Genomic DNA, 20,364 nt, shown 5'->3' with positions numbered 1-20,364 from the left:
CCCCAATCACCGCAAGAAACATATTAAAATTGTGATTTCTTAGCTCTGGCTACATCCACTGGTAGTTTTCTATGTTCTTTAATAAGTCTTGTTTGGATCATTAACTGAAATACAAAAATGGTAAATGAGTTATTTGAAATCCTGAGTTGAAGCCCTCCAGCATTAGCATGTACACCCACGGAGCTTCCCTCATTCACAAAAAAGAGCTTCATATAATCATGGTTTTTTGAATAACCTCTAAACAAAGGAGATTATTCACCCTTAGGCGGCACACTGAATATTAAAGAGCACACGAAGCAAGAATTGCTATGATCAGTGCTCTATTTAAGTACCTCTTTCATGCTGTTCTTTTGTACCAAACACTACTTTCTTTCAGCAGCAGTAGAGTCTCAGCAAGCCCACGGCTCTGGGAAGAACCCCAGGCTGAGGGGCAGATAGAAGGGAGGGAGATGGCCTATGTGGAAATAGCACAGCCTAGTGGGGGGTGTGATTGCTCCTGCAGGCAGGCCAGTCTGTGTTTGACTAGTCCTTGCTGTTGAGAGCTTGATAAGGCAGAAAGAGAAATCAGAAAGTAAACATGGCCTCAAACGCAGGGTGCAGGCTGATAGGAAGAGGACAGACGCAGGCTAGTCAGACACATGGCACTTTTCCATGTTTGGTAGCTGCTGGCTGGTGGATCTGAAGCCTGATTGGGGCTTGGTTCTACGGCAGACACACTATCAGGCCAACTCTATCGTGTTACGGCAAAGAAGATATAAACAATTCCATAGTGCAGGGCAAGTGATATAATGCACTCTAGCAACTACTTAGATGTCTTTCCATAATTAGATATTGACAAATCCTTCTTGCATCATTACTAGTCAAGTTTTACACTTGTTCCATAATGAGCTGAAAGCTACTGCATTCTATCTAAATGAGAAACCAAGTAAAACCATTGAGGATAATGGAAACATCACCTTTAAAATGTCTACAAAGTAACCTGAGGCACACATTGAAAAACAGAATTTACGCTCACATCAGGGTGGCCATTTTCTGATATGAGAAAGTGGCGATTAGGCTGTGAGGACCTGCAGTGACCCCAGTGCTTTCCCCTAACGATCAGCAGATTGCATCAGATCTATTAATGCGATAATTAATTAGTGAGGTCTGCGGTTTGTAAGTCCACTCTGCTGCAGAGAAAGGTGTATTCTACATGCTGGATTTATGCTGGAAATTAGAACAAGCAAAGCTTGTTGTATGAAGATGAGCAGGGAAAACTGAAACTAATAAAAATCCATTTATTACTGACTTCACTTTCAAAGCAATTACAAATGGAGATAAGTAATTAAACAGTTGCATAATGAATGTAACTTATATTTGGTTCACAGTTCCCAAACCAGTGACATCTTCTGTTTCAATACTACACAATATATTCACAAAATACCTCCTCTTCTATTACATCCTCTCCCTGTTTTTAAATCTGCACTTATCATAGAAGCACTTCACTTCTATATAGAAGCACTTATAAGTGATGAGTGCAAAATAATTCAAATTAAATTACAAAAGCACATCATCAACAGTCAAAAATGCAATAGTTGAAGTCAAATTGAAAAGGATTCTGAGTGGAGCAATGGTCTAAGAGTTGGCCATATCACAGGGAGCAAATTCAGTCCCTGGTAATGCCTTAGTCACTGAATCCAAGAAAGCACAGCTTGCCTCACTTTGATGGGTCTGCCCTCATTCAGTATCTGTGCTTCTAATCAACCTAGAAGTCACATTTCTCCTCCAAAGGTGATGAGCTCTAGTGTCATTGTGTGATATGTCTCAGAGGAAGCATGCATGCTTGAATTTCACCAAACCTTTCAGATAAACTTTCAATACACTACGAAATTGGCACTAGCCATGCATAAGCACTGTGACCGTAGTAGCTGTATTTAGTTGTAGTAGTATGTAGTAGTATTTAGTTTCTGAAAGGATTCTCTATTCACAGCTTTGCTTTTTTGCCACGTATAGTCATGTTATTTGTAGTGTTGCTCTGGAAACACACTTCACTTTATCTTGTTTTGTAAAGGCAGCAGACTGAGGTGGACTGTTTAGACAAAGTGAAATGATGCAGTTTGTTGTTTGTGACATAGTGTGTGGGCTGGTTGTGTTAGGTGTTTATTGTGAAGGGTGTCTAGGCCCCTGCAGTGGCAGATAAACACAAGCGTCAGTGACAGCACTAACACAGCCAGCCTCTGCTGCATCCGAGCCTTCAGCCATCTGTTTTAATAAGGCGAAGAACATGTGAAACTGATGGAGCAATTACACTGCACACCCAGGCATTAAATGAACACATACTGCACATGATACTCTACCAGTTATGCCAATCTTCATTACTTACACAGTGTAGATGTAGTGTTTCTTGAACTTAGTACTGCTTAAAATTCAAGAAAGCTAAAGATCCCTGTGACTATATAAAACCTTTATATATGTAAATTCCTAACATAAGTATAAAAACAAATTACAGTATTACAGTAAGTAAGACTTTTGCATTGTACTGTAAATAGAAAATAAGACTGTGATTTATGGGATTTCTTTTGTACATTTTTAAATCAAATTTGACCTCTAAGCATTAAATTGATATGCACTCTGTGTGATCCAAAAACAGAGCAGGGGCTTCAGAGTCTTACCTATTCTGTCAAGACGGTCCAGAGCGACAGTCTCAAATGCTCTTCTCATCATGGGGTACTCCTCCAGCACCTCGTTAAAATTGTCCACAGAGAGAGAGTAGAGACGGCAGTAAGTATCTGCCCGGACACTTGCCGTACGCCGTCCTCTGGTCAGCAAACAGATCTCTAAAACACACGGCAGACAATGCTTAGTTTGATTAACTCATGTTCTTAGGTTCACCGCCATTCACTGATTTATCTTTGAAAACAAACTGACAGAGCTGCATTTTATTCCATGATTTCATAGACTTAGATTTATATAGAGTCGTAAGGAGAAGTTTGGGTGCCCTTGTTCAAATTTTTTTGAATTTTTGAAATACAGAGGGCATACTCCTACATGTTTTAATGCACAAATACTGTGGCTGAATTTAATATATTGGTCTGTGCATGCATGTGCCATAACGTTTGCATAGAAAAAGGTTAGGAGTGTGTTCTCCCTGTGTCTGTGTGGGTTTCCTCCAGGTGCTCCGGTCCAAAAACAGGTGTTATTGGTGACTCAAATGTGTCCATAGGTGTGTGTGTGTGTGTTGCCCTGCGAAGGGCTGGTGCACCCTCCAGGGATAAGCCATTACAAACTATGAATGAATGAACCAGAATAAAATCTAAATGTTTCAGTGCCAAAAAGAAGAAGAACGCATTAATGCAAACTCTTCTATTCACACTGAAAAAAACTGCATTGACAGTTGTCAATTAAATACATAAGTAAGTGCTGGATAAAAAGACCAAAACACATTAATATATTCATTGTTAGAGTATACACAAAGTTCCTTTAGTCAAGGAAATGGTTCTATATAGAACCCTGAACAAGAACCTTATGCATGATTAAAGGGTTCTTTGCCTTGTGAAGGTGTTCTTCAGACTGATGGAGAATGTGCTATAGATGGGTCTATATAGAAACTTTTAGAAAATAGTTTATATGGCACCAAAAATGGTTCTTATATTGTATATTGTAAAGTGCCATATAGAAACCTTTTCTGAAAGGTGCAATAGAACCATCTATTAATTTATTCTAATCCATTCTTGGTTCTATATAGAACTGTTTCCTTTAATAAAGATCCCTTATATAACCATGACTTTTACTTGCTTGTCCTGCGATGGACTGGCACCCTCACCAGTTGTATTCCTCCCTTATGCCCAATGACTCTGGGTAAATCTCAGAGCCCTGCCCCCTTTCCCTCCTGTGACCCTAATCAGGATGGAGTGGTTATGGAAAACAAACAAATGAATGAAAGACTCACTCTTTTGTGTGAACCTTTTATGAACCCAAGCAGGAGGATTAGTGTCTCCTTATTTTCTATGTGTTAAAGTTCAACTTTAAAAAGCAGTGTCAGCTCACAGATCTCAGAGGTCTGAAAGTGGGAATCTTCTCTCAAAGAAAAAAAAATTCAGCTCACCAGTGCTTGATTTTTTTTACATTTCTTTTTGCATTAAAAATGTGAATTTTCTGTAATCCAGAGCTGAAGCACTTAATGCCATTTTCGGAGCTTAGAGGGTTGGCAGACCTCATTCGTCATGCCAGATCATGAGAATTATGCACCATTTAACAGGCCGCAGTGCGGGCACCTCTGGCTCACAGAAGCCCAAGACCACTCCTTTGCATTCTGGGGGTCCAGTGGAACACGGGTGGGTTTCACAGATCAAGTTTTCTCCAGCTTTGAGTGTGTTGTGGCACAAGAAATTGGATCAACTCCTGAACAAGTCACACTGGCCACACACTGCTCTCTCTTGAGTGCTGTGTTTTGACAAGGGTCCAATTAGCTGAATGCCTGTCTGATTGCCAGTTCTTGTGTGTTATTTACCCAGTGTGGGCATGCCAGTCTCCTTCACTAAGATAAGTGTGTGTACACTTGTTTATGAATGAATCAGTCTGACCCTAGAGCAAAGTTTGGGATTAATGTTTTCAATAATATAAAAGCAAGTTGCAGAGTGGGAGTCATTGCTTACAGCTTTGAAGACAGAATGAAGTGACACTATCCTCCTAGTCATAAGAACATAAAAAAACAGTGCATGTCATTGCTTGACTTCAGTATATTGGTTGGCCTGTCTCTGTTGGAAGTTAATTGAGAGCATTCAAGCCTTATTACATCTGCCTCAGATCTACTGTGTGCCTACCGCAAGAACCACTAATAATGCTTAGCTGCTCTGTTAATACATTTCTAGTGGTGATGCCCCTGCTTCTGGTCACGAAAAGAGACCATGAGCAAATGATCGACAAACACTCACACAACAAAACTGGAATACAAAGCTTAATGAAACTGAAACACAAGTGGGCGTGGCTAAAAGACAACACAGGAGCACATGGAGACAGATACCACAGGAACATAATTACAAGAGTAAAGTAGAAAACTAGGACGAGACAAGGGTGAGCAGTGCCAAACCCTGACAAGTGTCCTGTGACCCAAAACTGATTACTGATTAAAGACTAGAGAATTATCAGCAAAAACTGTGCTGCAAAATATGATCATCTACAAAATCTTACCTCTCCAAAGTGGAATAATCACAAAGAATACCCACTACACAATGGCAACAGTCCTAACCACTGTCTAGGCCATTTATAAATGGAAGTAATGGGGGCTAACTAGAGTTGAGAAATGGTCTGTTATTATTTAAATGCATTATTATTTATTACTAAAATAAAAAGTGAAAACTATTCATATGACAGTGATTGTGACTGGTTGAGCTGGAATGACTGTGTGAGTAAATGTTATAAAATGTGCGTGAGTGAGATCTAGTTTGGGGTTGCTGAACTCCTGTAGTGTTTGTGTTATGGGTATTGCTGTAGTGTCCCCCTGCTCCATGTGTGAGTGTATGTATGTGTGTATCAGGGGCGGTCTCTGTGTCCTGGGTAATCCCCACATCCCCATATCCCCAGATGAAGAGGAGAGGAAAGCAGCTCTCAGCTCAGCTAAATCCTCTCCACCTGGGGGTCTCTTCTGGCTGAGGCCAGCACACACAAGATGAGGACATTGAGCTTTAAGAGAGAGAGAGAGAGAGAGAGAGAGAGAGAGAGAGAGAGAGAGAGAGAGAGAGAGAGAGAGAGACTGACCTAAACCTCAGTAAAACGAAGCCCTGACACTAAAGTTCAAGTAGAGTTGTTTATAAATGTTGAAGACTTTATAACTACAAAAATATACTACAGTCAAGCATTTGGAGTCACTGTTTACCACAGCAATATTATAGAGTCAGTGCTGGTTCTGATGAGGGTACACCTCCCCAAACAGCTGTAGTCTTCTAGGCATTCTTCTTTTCTGGAGAGTGTTTCTGTGCTTTAGAGGCCCTCCTTTAAAATGTGTTCTTAACTTGGAAAAATGTCTCAAGACAGAAGAAAAATGACTTATGACTGAGTATTCATGCTAATTTGAAATATTAATCACTATAATCAAGTTTCAAATTTTGATCAGAAAAGCAGAAACTCAAAGTGACCCACAGCCCCAAATGCCAGGTCTGAATATGACACCTGAATTCAGCAAAATTCTGAAGAGGACCTGAACTGGCCCCTTATCAGCCAAAGTGTCAAATAAAATGTGATTTCTAAAATACACATGATGGTTAAATTGCTATGTATCAACCAACATCTGTCATTAGATCATTCATTATCTGTAAGCGCTTATCCAGTTCAGGGTCGCGGTGGGTCCAGAGCCTACCTGGAATCATTGAGCACAAGGCAGGAATACACCCTGGAGGGGGTGCCAGTCCTTCACAGGCCAACACACACACACCTACAGACACTGTTAAGTCCCCAATCCACCAACGTGTGCACCCGGAGGAAACCCACACAGACACAGGGAAAACACACCAACTCCTCACAGACAGTCACCCGGAGCGGGACTCGAACCCACAACCTACAGGCCATAATTACTTTGAGGCATTCCACTGCCAGTGCCGTAGTTTCTCCATCCCTTTGCCTTGACAGCGTTAAACTCTATCTGTTTCCATTTTGCTCAATGAGATCTAGCCTGCAAGCCACATTCAGCAGCGACACCAGATTTATTCCCTTCTGTTTTTGTAAAGTCACTGTGACCTCTAGTCTCTTCTTGCTTAGCCCCCAAACTCCCCTCTGCAGTACATCACTGGAATTAGCATTATGGAGGAGAACTCTTGTGTGTTTCTGACTCAGCCCGCCTAGTGACTCATCAAAATAACAGAAGAAAAAAATCCTGCATGAAATCCTAAACAGGCTTATAGTGCTGGATCCTGCCAGTGTGCTTGTATGCTCTCCAGTTCCATCACTGTCTTACCGCCCCACCCCCTGCCCAGCCTCTCACTAACGCTGACTGGTAACATCACTATTTTCATTCAATCACAGAAGAGGTGTGTTTATGAGGGAGTAGGTGTGTTTTTACAGGCTAGTCATAGCAGGGCAACGAATGCTCAAGATGTTGCATGATAATTGAAAGAAAAATTGAAAAATAAATAAAAATTACAACTGAGTTTTCAAAAATGTTTGACATTTCACTCCCTGGTATTGAATAGAATTGACAGATAAATGTACAGTTTCCCTCTTATGTGATGCAAAAGAGGAGCGCAGACGAGTGCAGACTGCTCTCTGTTTTAATCATGGTCAAAGAGAACAAGACAAAAGACCTGCATAGGTCAAAAAGCAGAGAATCCAAAAATATCCATAAATCCAATAAGGGTGAGGGAAAAGAGTAAACTAGGCAAAGCTTAGATAATACGTTACACAGAAAGATAGTCAGTAGAACGCTCAGTAAAGCCACGTAAAGACAAAGACAGTACTTTGCAACAGACAACAGTGAACTGCTCACTTAAATACCCTCCAGACAGGTGTCTAATCAATATTCTGGGGATAGACAGCGTTGTTGAGATTTCTGATTGGTGTTGGAGCCTTCCATCAGTACCATGTGATCCCCGATGCCTCCTGGGAGTTGGAGTTCTTGTGACTGTGATGGGCATGGCCACTGGTCACCATGACACCTGCAGTTTGCTTCTTTAGTCTTCCTTTTTTAGATTTGCAGCTATGTGGGGGTGGCAAGGTGGCGCAGGAGGAAGTGTCGCAGTCACACAGCCCCAGGGACCTGGAGGTTGTGGGTTCAAATCGAACTCCGGGTGACTGTCTGTGAGGAGTTTGGTGTGTCCTCTCCATGTCTGCATGGGCTTCCTCTGGGTGCTCTGGTTTCCTCCCGTAGTCCAAGAAAAACACACGTTGGTAGGTGGACTGGCGACTCAAAAGTGTGAGTGTGTGTGTTCCTGCCTTGCACCCAGCGATTCCAGGTAGGCTCTGGACTTGCCGCGACCCTGAACTGGATAAGCCATTTCAGACAATGAATGAATGAATGAATGAATGAATGGCGCTATGTGAATAATTCAGCAATTAGAATGATGCAAACCATCAAGCACTTGTTGCATCAAACAGCTTATAGGCCAATTATTACCAATACTATCATTACACTGTTTGGAAATATGTTTTCAATTACGGCCAACCAGCATCAATTAGCATCATGCAAATCCTCACACACTTGTTTATGAGTTATGTAGCTTATGAGTTACTTACTTCTTAATACTTTTTTCTGCATGGGATCACACAATCAGTTACGTTTGGGGCAAACTTTGGCTTTCAGGCTTTTCTGTGGTGTGGGAGAAGTATGTGTGGTGTGAGGATTGCACTGGTCGGCTTCACCTGTGCCCTGAGCCATTCTGTCAGCTCATATCTCCATCATCTAACAAGCCCTGAGCGGCCACAGTGGACACACGCACTAACCTTTGAGGGCCTGGGCAGTGTGCGAGCCTGATGCAGCCTGACACTGCCGCATGCACAGAGTAACACTGCAAGAGAGCTGCATTGTACACCACTGCAGCTGACACACACACACACACACACACACACAAAAACATACCAGAGCCTACACATCTTCATCCATAGCTGAAGCTCAGATAAGAGCCATAGAGATATTAGTGAAAACGCTGTCAGATAAATGGACATTTGTGCCTGCAGTTCAACAACGTAACTTTAAAAGTGGTAGTTCAGCCATAAATCTCATCACAATTTTACTCTTTACACCACTTTTATTCAAGGAAGTGTTCCAACACACTGGTGATAATACATTGAGTAAACACACACACACACACACACACACACATTTTCTCCTTTCTTCCTTCAGCATCTCTCCGAGCTGGGGTTTGATAGCAGAGCTCTTAGTAACCCGCTTTAGAGCTGCACAGATTAGCTGCACCTTGTTAAGGGCTAGAGGAGACCAGATGACAAGAAAGATTTCAGAGAACACTTTCCATTTCTCTACATCACAAACTCGCCCTGAGCCAAGAAAATGTCTCAAAGTCACAGGAATGGTACAGAGAATTCTTCTTTATTAAGAACACGCAACTTACAAAACTGTGCCCCCCCCCCCTCTCTCTCTCTCTCTCTCTCTCTCTCTCTCTCTCTGTGTGTGTGTGTGGATGTTTGTGGAAAAAAGTCCATTACAATTCATCCCTATTTCTTTTCTATATTTATTTTCCTTTGCCCTTATGATGATGATGATTATCTTCTTCATTTCTTTAATTTTTTACCATTTTCTTCAATGTTCATTTTCTCTTTGACACTTCCTTTCTTTTACTCTCCCCATTCTCTTTTCTTGTCAATTCATTTTCTTCTATTATAACATTCCTCTTATATCCCTCTTAACCTATTGCTCATTCAGGTAGTGTCTATCATGGCAGGCCCATCTCTCCACACACTACCAACAGCTCTCTGTAACTCTGTCATCCAGATCCTGTTTTTCCAAGTGTGTGCATTTAAATCATTGATATCTAAAGTGATGAGGAGGGAGGAAGGTTTGTTCTCCACTGAGAGACAAATTCACTCTCTCTCTCTCTCTCTCTCTCTCTCTCTCTCTCTCTCTCTCTCTCTCTCTCTCTCTCTCTCTCTCACACACACACACACACACACACAAATGCCTGTTCAATATTCCACAGAAAAACTATTTACTTTCCTGTCCTGTTCCATCTTTTTCCTTAACATTTATTCTGTTCTACTGTTTCTTTTTCTTTTCCATTCTTTTCCATTTGCTTCTTTCATTTCCCTCATTCCTTTCTGTTTACATCCCTGCTTTTTCCTTCCCACCCCACTCTTTCCTTACTCTCTCATTTGTACAGTGCTAGCAGATCAAAGTTTATTGTTCTCTCTTTATTTCCTCTTCTTCTTCTTCTTCTTCTTCTTCTTTTCCAGGATCAATAACTCAAAAACGACTAAATAGACCATAGCAACTGCCTAGCAACACATTAGCAAGCATCTGGGTTACAATATCAACTGCTTATCAACCACTTAGGAACACCATAACATACCTTAGCAACTGCCTAACGACACCTTAGCAACCACATGTGATACGACAGCAACACCTCAACAACCAGCAATATGATAGCAACTGCAAACACAGCAACAACTTAGCAACCACATGAGATACCTAGCAACCAGCTAGACACCACTTATGAATACCTTAGCAACCACTTGGGGTACCATAGCAACTAAACTAAATCACCTTTTTACATTTTCCTTTGCAAGCATTGATATATCCTTCAATAAATGCCTAATTAATTTTTGTTTCTTTTCCTTTAAATATTTCCCATCCCTTACTTCCCCCTTAAATTCATTGCTTTCCCTCCTCCTCTCCTTTTTCTGACCTTATGCTCAACCATGCAGTGTCATCATGGAAACCCCACTGCTGTGTGTAATCCAGAGTATGTGTGTTTTAAAGCATGTGTGTGCATTTAAATCATTCATATCTAGAATGATGAGGGGAAGACTCCCAACATTCTCCAGTGAGAGGAACAAACACACACACACACACACACACACACACACACAAGGGATAGAGTACTATGCATGTGTGCACACAGATACAAACTCAAATAAGCAGATAGTTGCTCTCTCTCTCTCTTTCTGTGTTTGTGTGTGTTGTAATTTTTGGGTAATGGAGTGTCACAGAAAGACAGTCAGAGTACACTAACCCTTTTTAACATGTGACCACTCACCTCCTTGCCTCCCTCCCAACACACACACACACACACACACACACACACACACACACACACACACACATACATACAGAGAGACGTTATATAAATTAATTTCATGAGTGGCTAACTCCTGTTTGGTAACAAATTCCCCACAGCTCCTGCCTCTCTCTCCCAGCTCTCCCAGCACTGCACTGGTGCCAGGAATAGAACAGACTGATAACAGGCGAAAGGCCAGCGCCACCGTAAAGCTTCACTGCATTTAATGCTTTTGGGAAATAATTGCAGATCCAGGGCTTAAAGATAATGTGAGCGAGGGCACATGGTTCCAAAGTGGCGCATTTAGCGTTTCAGCTGATCCTATTCAGGCATGTGGCAAAGTCTCACTTAAACACAGCAAAACAACCACAGGCTGCTAGCTTTATAATCTGCCTTACATCGCTGTTAAAATAAATAAGAGTGATTTTTCATGTTTAATTGGCTTCCTACAGCCTTACATTGTGTGAGTGTGTCTTTAAAAAATAGGCCAATGTACATGTTCCAAAATTACATGGAAAAAAACATCAGTTGCAATAGATTTTCTAATTAACATCAAATATATGATCACTGTCAGGATACAGTCTTATGGAAGGGATTCCCAAACAGGTATTAACCTTTTTCCTGGACTATATCCTCCTTTCTATAGAAAATAACAGTTTAAAATGCTGTGTAGTCCAGGACTAGGCTTAGTCCCTCTCTGGGTACCCATCCCTATATTTTAACATTTCCTGTTTCATTTTTCCAGAGATGTTTTATATAGTATATACATATACATAATATAAAGGCTCCATAACAGGGTTTTTTCCTAGACCAACCTGACCAAACAAGGGACCACCAATGAACCTTAATTAATTTAAGGGTTTGTCCCTCCTGTCTGTCTCTCTGACTGTCTCTCCTCTGTTTATCTGTCTGTTCTTTGCCAAGATGGCTGCAAATGACTGGGTTGGAGACACGGAACTGGAATTGGACAGTGCCACATGTGTGAAGTGTTGATTAACTGTGGCACATTCAGAGAGAGATGGCTTGCCATCTTTCCATTATTTGTGATGGTCCCCTGCAGTGAGAGGCCAGGGGTCCTGCCTGGTGAACACTGTCTGTAATTAATGACAGAGCGGTGGGTCACATACAGATAAATGTCTCAGTGGCAGTCCTCATTACTTAAACCAAACACTGTCAGTCTGTAAATGACGTGGTATTTGGGGAGTGAGTGAGTTAGAACATAATGACAGGTTTATATTCAAGGCAGAGGCAGATCACCCACAGAGAGTCACTAAAGAAGCTTCTGACTTCTGACCTCACTCCAGACACATTTGACATCCCAGTGCTGCACATTCACACACTACAGTGCTTGATATTCACAGTGTGTGTGGACTACTGGTATATTTAAAAGATATGCACATTAAATTTACTTTATTTAAATGCAGCTGTATGTCTGAATAGCCCCCTCCAGGGTGTGTTCCTGCCTTGCGCTCAATTATTCCGGGTAGGCTCCGGACCCACCGCGACCCTGAACTGGATAAGCACTTACAGATAATGAATGAATGAATGAATGTCTGAAATGGCAGGTTCCTGTTTCTAACTCAACAAAACACCATAAACTTCATATATGTTACCAAAGCATGGATAAATGTCTAAATAACTCAAGCATATCACCAGAAACTTACAGCTAACTGTAAGTCAATAAGATATATCTGTTTAGGATTAAGTTTATAAATATATATGTAATATTTACTTCACCCCAGACCCCCCCCCCCCCACACACACACACACACATGTACCAGAGCAACACAGATTAATAAGTCAGTGTCACTGAAGCACTAAGAATGATCCACCACCCACATAATACCTGCTCTGTGGTGGTCCTATGTGTATCCAGACCATTGAAGCGTAGGGTAAAAGGGGGCTAACTGAACAATCAGAGCAACAGATAACCTCCAGTCTGTAGTGGTAGAAATATACAGTGCACATCTATGGACAGTAAGTGCATGTCATATTTAAACAATAAAAAAATGGTGTAAAAAAAGTAAACCAAACATAAGACAAACTTGTGCAGATGTAATATATTTTATTGATGTGAAAACGATGTAAAAGTAAATTCGATGCATCACTTTTTTCAACCCACGTACCTTGGCCTGTTTGTAAAAAGTGAGAGAAATCTTACATTATCCAAACAATTCAAAACACATGTCTGTCCCACAGCAGAAAACAATACAGAATGTGAGAATACCTTGAATAAATCATTTATAAACAAACTGGGAAAGACCAAAACCGCACCAGTGCTCTACTGTGATCCCTGTGTTTTGTCAGCAACATTAAAGTTTGATGAAGCCTTTTGTTTTGCAACTCTATGAATTTTGATGTGTGCTTGTTATTTGAAGTCTGTCCCAAAAAAACACAGCTGTGACAAAATCAAACACTCCAACTGAACTAAAAGCAGCCTTGTCTGACCTGGAAAAGAGCTAATTTCCCCTGCAGCTGCTTTAAACAAGCCAATATTAGGCACACAAAAACTTGAAAAAAAAAACATTAAGCTCTGTAGAATAAAGTGTGCACATATACAATCTAATATTGTTATTGCAATAAAAGCTCCCTTACCTCCAAAGTAGGATCCATCTGAAAGCTTGGTCTCCTTATTCCCTTTGGTGAGCACACTGACCACTCCGTGTTGGATGAAGTACATCTTCTTCCCAATGGTCCCTTCTCTGATGATGTAGTCTCCGGGCTGAAACACCTCAAAACGAAGCTTCGTCAACATTGATGTCACAAAATTAGGATCTGCATTCGCAAAGAGAGGCATTGAAGCCACAAGCTTCCGACAGTTGAAGTTAATTATTTCCTGAAAAAAAAGAGCACAAAATTTGTTACAGAAAATATGACATCATGCGTTTTAATTTTAGGACATGCCAATCAGGACCTACACAGTAACTAATGCTTAAATAACTTTTAACTAATATTTAAATAACGATTAAAAAATTATGAAACAAACCAAAAAAAAAAAAAAAAAAAAATCAAAAATCAAACAAACAGAAAAAAACATTAATTTGTAAAACAGTGCAAGAAATGACAAATATGTAACATTTAATGTTAAGAAACATTTTATTATGTTATAATAAAGTTAATGTTGTGTAAAAAAATATTTTTAATTTGGTCAAAAATAAGATGCATAGATCACTAATAAAAATATTTTTGATATTTATTACAGATCAAATAATTTAGGAAATCTGTGCTTTTCAGTGTAATTTGCACAATTTTAATAAGATTAATTTTATTTAAAATAATTGAAAATAATAAAAAAATGTAAATATATATATATATATCATTGTCATCATTGCAGTATACTACAAATCTATATGTCTATGACCTGTTTGATGAACTATAAATGTGTTAGACATAGAAAAGACATACCATGGTCTATTTATGCATGAATATGTTATATTTGATATATGTTTGAATATGTTATAAAATCCCAATAATCAATATTATTTCCTGCCTTGTTTTGGTTTAGTCGTTTTATACAATACATCAAGTGTAACATATATGTGGCAATCATATTAGAAAAATATCATCTAGAAGGCATAAACCTTGTTGAACATCCACCCCCCACCACCCTTGTTCCCAGGACAGGAGATTATTAGGTCAGGGTTTTATCTGCTGTCCATCTGTCCGAGCTCACCTCCCTGAGCGGCTCGTTCAGCTCTCCCAGGATGCTCTCCTCATCGAACATCTTGCCCTGGTAACGGTGTTCATAATAATCATGGATTCTCTGTCGCATGTCTGCTGGTAGCTTGTGGAAGGACATATATTGCTCCACCTGCTTATACTGGAGAGACAGATACAGGAAAAGGAGTTAGATACTCTAACAGCTCTTTAATCAAGCTCAGTATGAGCACTAAACCCCTCCTGTTTAATACGAAGCATTTAAAATTAAAAAAATATATATGAATCTGCCACAATGGTAGCAGCCAAAAATGGGGACAGTAGATCAGTGAAAAGAGAAAAGAGAAAAAGAAATTAAAATACACTTAAGCCATTGGGCAGTTTTTGTGAGGAATTTAGTGAGGATTAAGTTTTATTAAACTGTTTAATAGATCATGAATTCTTCAGGCAAATATATTTATAAATGGAGCTGCAAAAATGTGCCCCACTAAAAACAGAATGATGCTCATGCTTTCAATATTATTGTATAATTTCAAGATACAAAGCAATAATCCCAAAGCTAAATACTGAAAATATAATATCAACATACAGCAGCCTGTGTGAATGTCATTTTGCCTTTGTGAGTAACTGTTTAGATCAGACACAGAAAAGAACATAAGAGAATATACTATTTTCACTAGAAAAACAGTGAACATTGGACAGTCTATGAGCCCCAAAAAATAAATTTAATCTGCTAAGGAACATCACAAGTTAAAGTACCCACAAATAAAAGAAAAACAATGAATACACAAATGCGTGTGTCAGTATTTGCACTGATAAAAATGTCAGGTTACCTCTGTGTATCTTGATTTAACAGGGTGCAAACGATGAGCTAAGGAATATGAAATAAATGGGATGGTAGCTAAGCAAGAAATCTATGATTTGTGTTTTCTTCATTGACAGAATGTGCTTTTTCTTAAAAAAAATGTAAGGAAAAGGTACAACCCCAATTCTAAGAGTTGGGATGTTGTGTAAAACATAAATAAAAAAATAATACAATGATTTGCAAATCATTTTCAACCTATATCCAATTGAATACACTACAAAGACAAGATATTTAATGTTCAAACTGTAAAACTTTATTGCAAATCTTTACTAATTTTTTTTCAGTGTGAGGCCTTTGCCATTGTCCTCATTACAGATAACGTGGGGAAAGAATTAGTGTCTGTGTAAAAGGAAAATATGACTCTCTGTGTGAGAATAAGGAGGATGGAGAGAAAAGTAGAGGGTATGTATTTGTTTTAGATATAAAGCAAGAGTGGAGCTTTTCTTTACAAAACTTACAGTTTTCAGTCACGTTGCAACAGTAAACTGTTGTGGAAGAACATTACATTGACAATCCTACTGTTTCTAAAATTTGAAGCTGTGAGTTAGAACAGGTCAGGGCTTATTTTCTACACGGTGCATGCATCCGAAAGTCATGTGTAGATCTGCAAAGTGTGCGTTAGGTTTCATATTTAGTGTGTGAATCCTGGGAACAGACCTTTACTCATATGCTGATCTTATATGCTCATGTCTTTGAATCAAGGCTATAATGCAACATTAGGGGTCTTGCCCAAGGCCTCTTATGAACAGGGATTTGAACCATAGTGTGCTATGTGGATTTCTGTGATGTTAACTAATATGCTAATCATTTTCCACACAAAAAGCAAAGTTACAAGTCTTAAGACTTTATAGTAGAGATGATGTTTTATTTTATAATTGGGACCCAAAACAAAGCTTCAGTGTCAGCTCTAATACGAGCTCAAGCAGCCCATAATAAACCCGTGTGCATGTTTGAGTAAAAACAGGTCTTCTTCTGCCATGGTGCTGCAGTAGATCAAAAGCCTTCAGAATACTGAACACCAGCACGTAATTCCTCTCTGACCTTTTTGAGCATAAAACACACTAAACACCTCCAGAATGCAAAACAAAGACCTTACGCAAAGCATGAGCAAGCAGCGGACCACCACAGCCCATCATACTCATTCACAGCAGGGCCGGGCAATAAGGACAGAATTAAAAAATCAAATCGATATGTCACAAGCTTGGTTTTCTCACTCAAATCTATACTTGCCATTACTTTATTTCACTTTTGGGTTTTAAAAAAGTCTCACATCATTATATAATCCCCTTAAGTACAACAACTAATAATAGCTCCCATGGCTAATGAATGCATTGAAATAAATGTCATGGCTGGCTATAGGGTATGTTAGAAAGGTTGCAGTTACACCTCCAGAATAGCAGACAAGGGCCCGGTTCTGAGAATACTGTTTAAGTGGGGCAAGATAGAGCAAATGTTTTCAGACTAATTAGAGATCTAGTTTAGGTTTAAAAAATATAAATAAATAAATAAATGTATTGTTTTTTCTGTTGTTTATTAAAGCCCAGCAAAAGAGATTTGAATTGTCTTCTTAACCCACTGAACAATATATCTATAAAGCAATGATTTGTGCAGCTTATATCAGATAATATAACATTTGTATGGATGTAACAATGCATCGTATCTTTGTAATATCGCAGTGCCACATGCTGAGCTTTATTTTTAACTCACTCTCTGTGTCCTGCTTTCACTCTCCCTCTGCCCATCCTCTCCCTCTGTGTTCCTCACCCTCTTTCTCTGTCTCTCACCTCTCATGCCCAATGTCTGTCACTCTGAATTCAATTCAACTCAATAAGCTTTATTGGTATGACCATATTCGGATACAGTATTGCCAAAGCATCAAAACAGCAAATCACATTGTCTTTCATACTTTCTCTACCTCTTCCTCTGTGTATCTATTTTTCTCTGTCTCTCACCTCTCTTACTCTCTCGCTCTCAATCTCCTGCTGATGTCACAGCTGTGTATGGGCCCACCTGAGAGAGAAGGTGATTTGTCATAAGAGCCTTAGTGACTTATAGAACATTAAAACACTGCCACATTCAGTGTTATACAACAGAGCAGACGCTAATATATTTTGAAAGCTCCCATACACCCGGTGGTGGGTGTAGGGTTTAGTTGAGGGCAGTGGGGGAAGAATTAATTGGGGAAGAAAGAGAATAAGAGAGACAGATGGGGACAAATGAGCATAAACGTGACAAAAAGAGGGAGAGCGAGACATTTTTAAAAAGTGAGAGAACAGGACAGATAGAAAGTTAGAGTGAAAGTAAGAGTGAGGAGATATGGAAGAAACCTGCTGGTTCTCTAATGGGCAGCGTGCTGGATGTGGGAGGATTACAACATCAGCAGCATTGATGCATACACTTCTTTCTTGTTAATTAAATTCAATTCTTCTCCTTTCTCATTAAATGGATGACAGTCCCTGTGCTTTGTTTTCTAATAGCACAATAAATATGTTATAAATGTTTAAGAGTGCAGTGGAGCAGAAGAGAAATGTGCTGGAGACGGTGACTGTCAAACATGAAGGAATTGTTGAAAGGAGGAAGGGATGAAAGATAAGAATTCCTACTTTCCTCCCAGAGGATTCGTCTTAAATTTACCATCACAACTCCTTCGCTCCTGTCTTCCACCCCTCCCCTTTTCCCTCTCCCATTCATTGATTTGAAGCAAGAAAGGAATGAATTGACCCATGCTTCACTGTTATCCTTCTCCAAAAGAAAGACGAAAGACCTCACAGTGAATCTTTCTCTCTCTCTCTCTCTCTCTCATTGTCTGATCACTTCTCATTCTTCATCTGAATAGTCCTCCCTTTTATCTTTCTGCTCCTGTCTTTCTCATTCTTTTCATTTTTTCCATTTTTTAAGTCGTGTGGATTTACATCACTCCTCATTATGGTGGTGTTATTCTCTGTGGATAAAACAGCAATGGGTAAAGATTGATTTATCTGGCGGAAGAGACATGCAGAGTTTTTACTCACTTTATATTGTAATATAATGTTGCGTCAAATAAAGAAAACATCTTATTTTTAACATTTATTAATAATTAATTAATTTCCAAATGAATAGGCATATTATAGACCAGCGTTTCTCAAAGTGTGGGGCGTGTAGGTGTTGCAGGTGGGGCGTATGGAATCTAAAGAAATGAGCATTTCTTTATTAATGCCTTTCTGTTTCGCCTGTAAAGCTTACTCAGTAAAAAGCATCCACTCACAATGGATTCATTAATAGCTCTTAAACACAATAAAAGAGCATTAGATGGGACACCAGAAAAACGTAGCTTGCCTGGAACCAATATATGGTTTTGTTCGCAAACCTTTATTTTGAAAATGCGCCACTGAAAATAACGCGTTTTGGCTGCGAGTCAGAGAAGGCGGGTCTTCTTTCAGCCTTCGTTAAGGTAGGGTGACCAGATCTGAGATGGTGAAAAAGAGGACACGTTTCCGGGTGGGGGGGTGGACGACTATTGACGTGCAGACTGACCAATTAAATGTTTACAGAGAAGGTTATCGACCAATAACGGTAGCTCTACAGTCAGACCGTCCAATCAGAAGATTTTAGGCTACTTCACCACGCCCCCTTCTCACTCAAGCGAACCAAACGAAGTAGGGGAGGGCGGGACTAGTGAACAAAACGCTTCTCAAAATTCTATGTAAGCTCTAGAAAAACAAAATCCCGGATGGTTGTGAAATTCCGCTCGGACATTTTCTTTAATCTAAAAAAGAGGACATGTCCGGGAAAAAGAGGACGTCTGGTCACCCTAGTTAAGGCGCCTGTTCAAATACAAAGCTTCACTGGCCTTCAATGGCTTCACTTTTTCATGATATTCATGATAGACCAGCACATGTAAGTGAATATATTACTCTGAAATTTAAATTAGCATGTGCAGTGATCTTAGCTTTCATGGACAAAGAGGAGTTGGAAGATGGCTGTGAAGACATGAATGATGAATTGTTTATTTAGAAAATATATAAAACTATCCAAATGTTATTACTTCTGGGGAAAAAAAAAACAATACAATACTGTATATATGTGGGGTGTGGGATTTGTAAAGTTACCAGTTACCATGGCAACAATAATTTATAACACAAGTGGAACAAAACAAAATAGATCTTTCTCGCTGTATTTTTTAGGCTAGACGTGCTTGTGTTTATGTGCACATGTCAATGAAGCTTTATCATCAACCATTACAGCTTACCTACAGACCAATACAAACCACACACACACACACAGGCCTCACCTCTTAAAATTCCTGTTGATTTTTAATCAGTTCCTGACCTTTGATCATAGTCCAAGGAGTGACCATTGCTCTCTTACACTCGCTCGCATGCACATGAACAAACAATGCAGGTGATCATTGCTCCAAATACACCTTTCTGAAGTACACTGTGCTCAGATGAATATAAACCCAAAACTTGATTTAGATGCTAATTTTTACAATGTATAAATATAATAAAATTAGTGTCCGTCCACAAACTGATCATCTAAACATTTCACAGGTTATTTATGTACATTAATAAGTATCAAAAACACAATTATATACCAAACAGTTACAGGGTTACCACCGTAAAGGTTTTATAAAAACTATTATATGAATGGGTAATTATAAGGAAATCCATCCATCTATTGCCTGTAAGCTCTTATCCAGTTCAGGGTCGCGGTGGGTCCGGAGCCTACCCAGAATCACTGGGCGCAAGGCGGGAACACACCCTGATTGGTGTGGAGGATTGGCGACTCAAAAGTGTCCATGTGTGGGTCTGTGTGTGTGAGTGAATGTGTGAGTGTGTGGTGGCCTGTGATGGACTCGCTCCACATCTAATGTGTGTTACTGCCTTGCACCCAATGATTCCATGTGAGCTCCGGACCTACTGCAACCCTGAACTGGACAAGTAGTTACCGACAATGAATGAATGAATGAAAGAATAATGGATGTTTTTATCAGAACAGTTTCAGGGAAATGTATAAAAAAATGAGTTTCAAGCCTGATGCTCTGACATCTTCCTGAGTCACCCATATGTTTTCTCTTCATATCCATCCCAATTTGTTTAAAGTTGCACCAAATGTTAGACCCAGCTGACTTCCTGCTACACTTCCTGTTGGATTTCTTCTTGACAG

General features: G+C 39.6%; 1 protein-coding gene across 1 annotated transcript in view; it reads right to left on the bottom strand.

Annotated features, from left to right (window-relative positions):
- hcn4 (hyperpolarization activated cyclic nucleotide-gated potassium channel 4) overlaps positions 1-20,364 on the bottom strand; it is an 84,560-nt gene that overhangs the window by 1,683 nt on the left and 62,513 nt on the right. Inside the window, exons 5-7 of the mRNA XM_066684897.1 lie at positions 14,371-14,517; positions 13,293-13,533; positions 2,652-2,816 (exon numbers count right to left, since the gene is read on the bottom strand). Of these exons, the coding sequence (XP_066540994.1) occupies positions 2,652-2,816; positions 13,293-13,533; positions 14,371-14,517 (553 nt within the window). The remainder of the gene's footprint in view (positions 1-2,651; positions 2,817-13,292; positions 13,534-14,370; positions 14,518-20,364) is intronic.

Source organism: Hoplias malabaricus, chromosome 11, assembly GCF_029633855.1.
Source record: "Hoplias malabaricus isolate fHopMal1 chromosome 11, fHopMal1.hap1, whole genome shotgun sequence".
In the NCBI taxonomy this organism is placed as follows: Eukaryota; Metazoa; Chordata; class Actinopteri; order Characiformes; family Erythrinidae; genus Hoplias; species Hoplias malabaricus.
The sequence above is the reverse complement of the archived record's forward strand: the minus strand, read 5'-3'. Positions and strand labels throughout refer to the sequence as shown.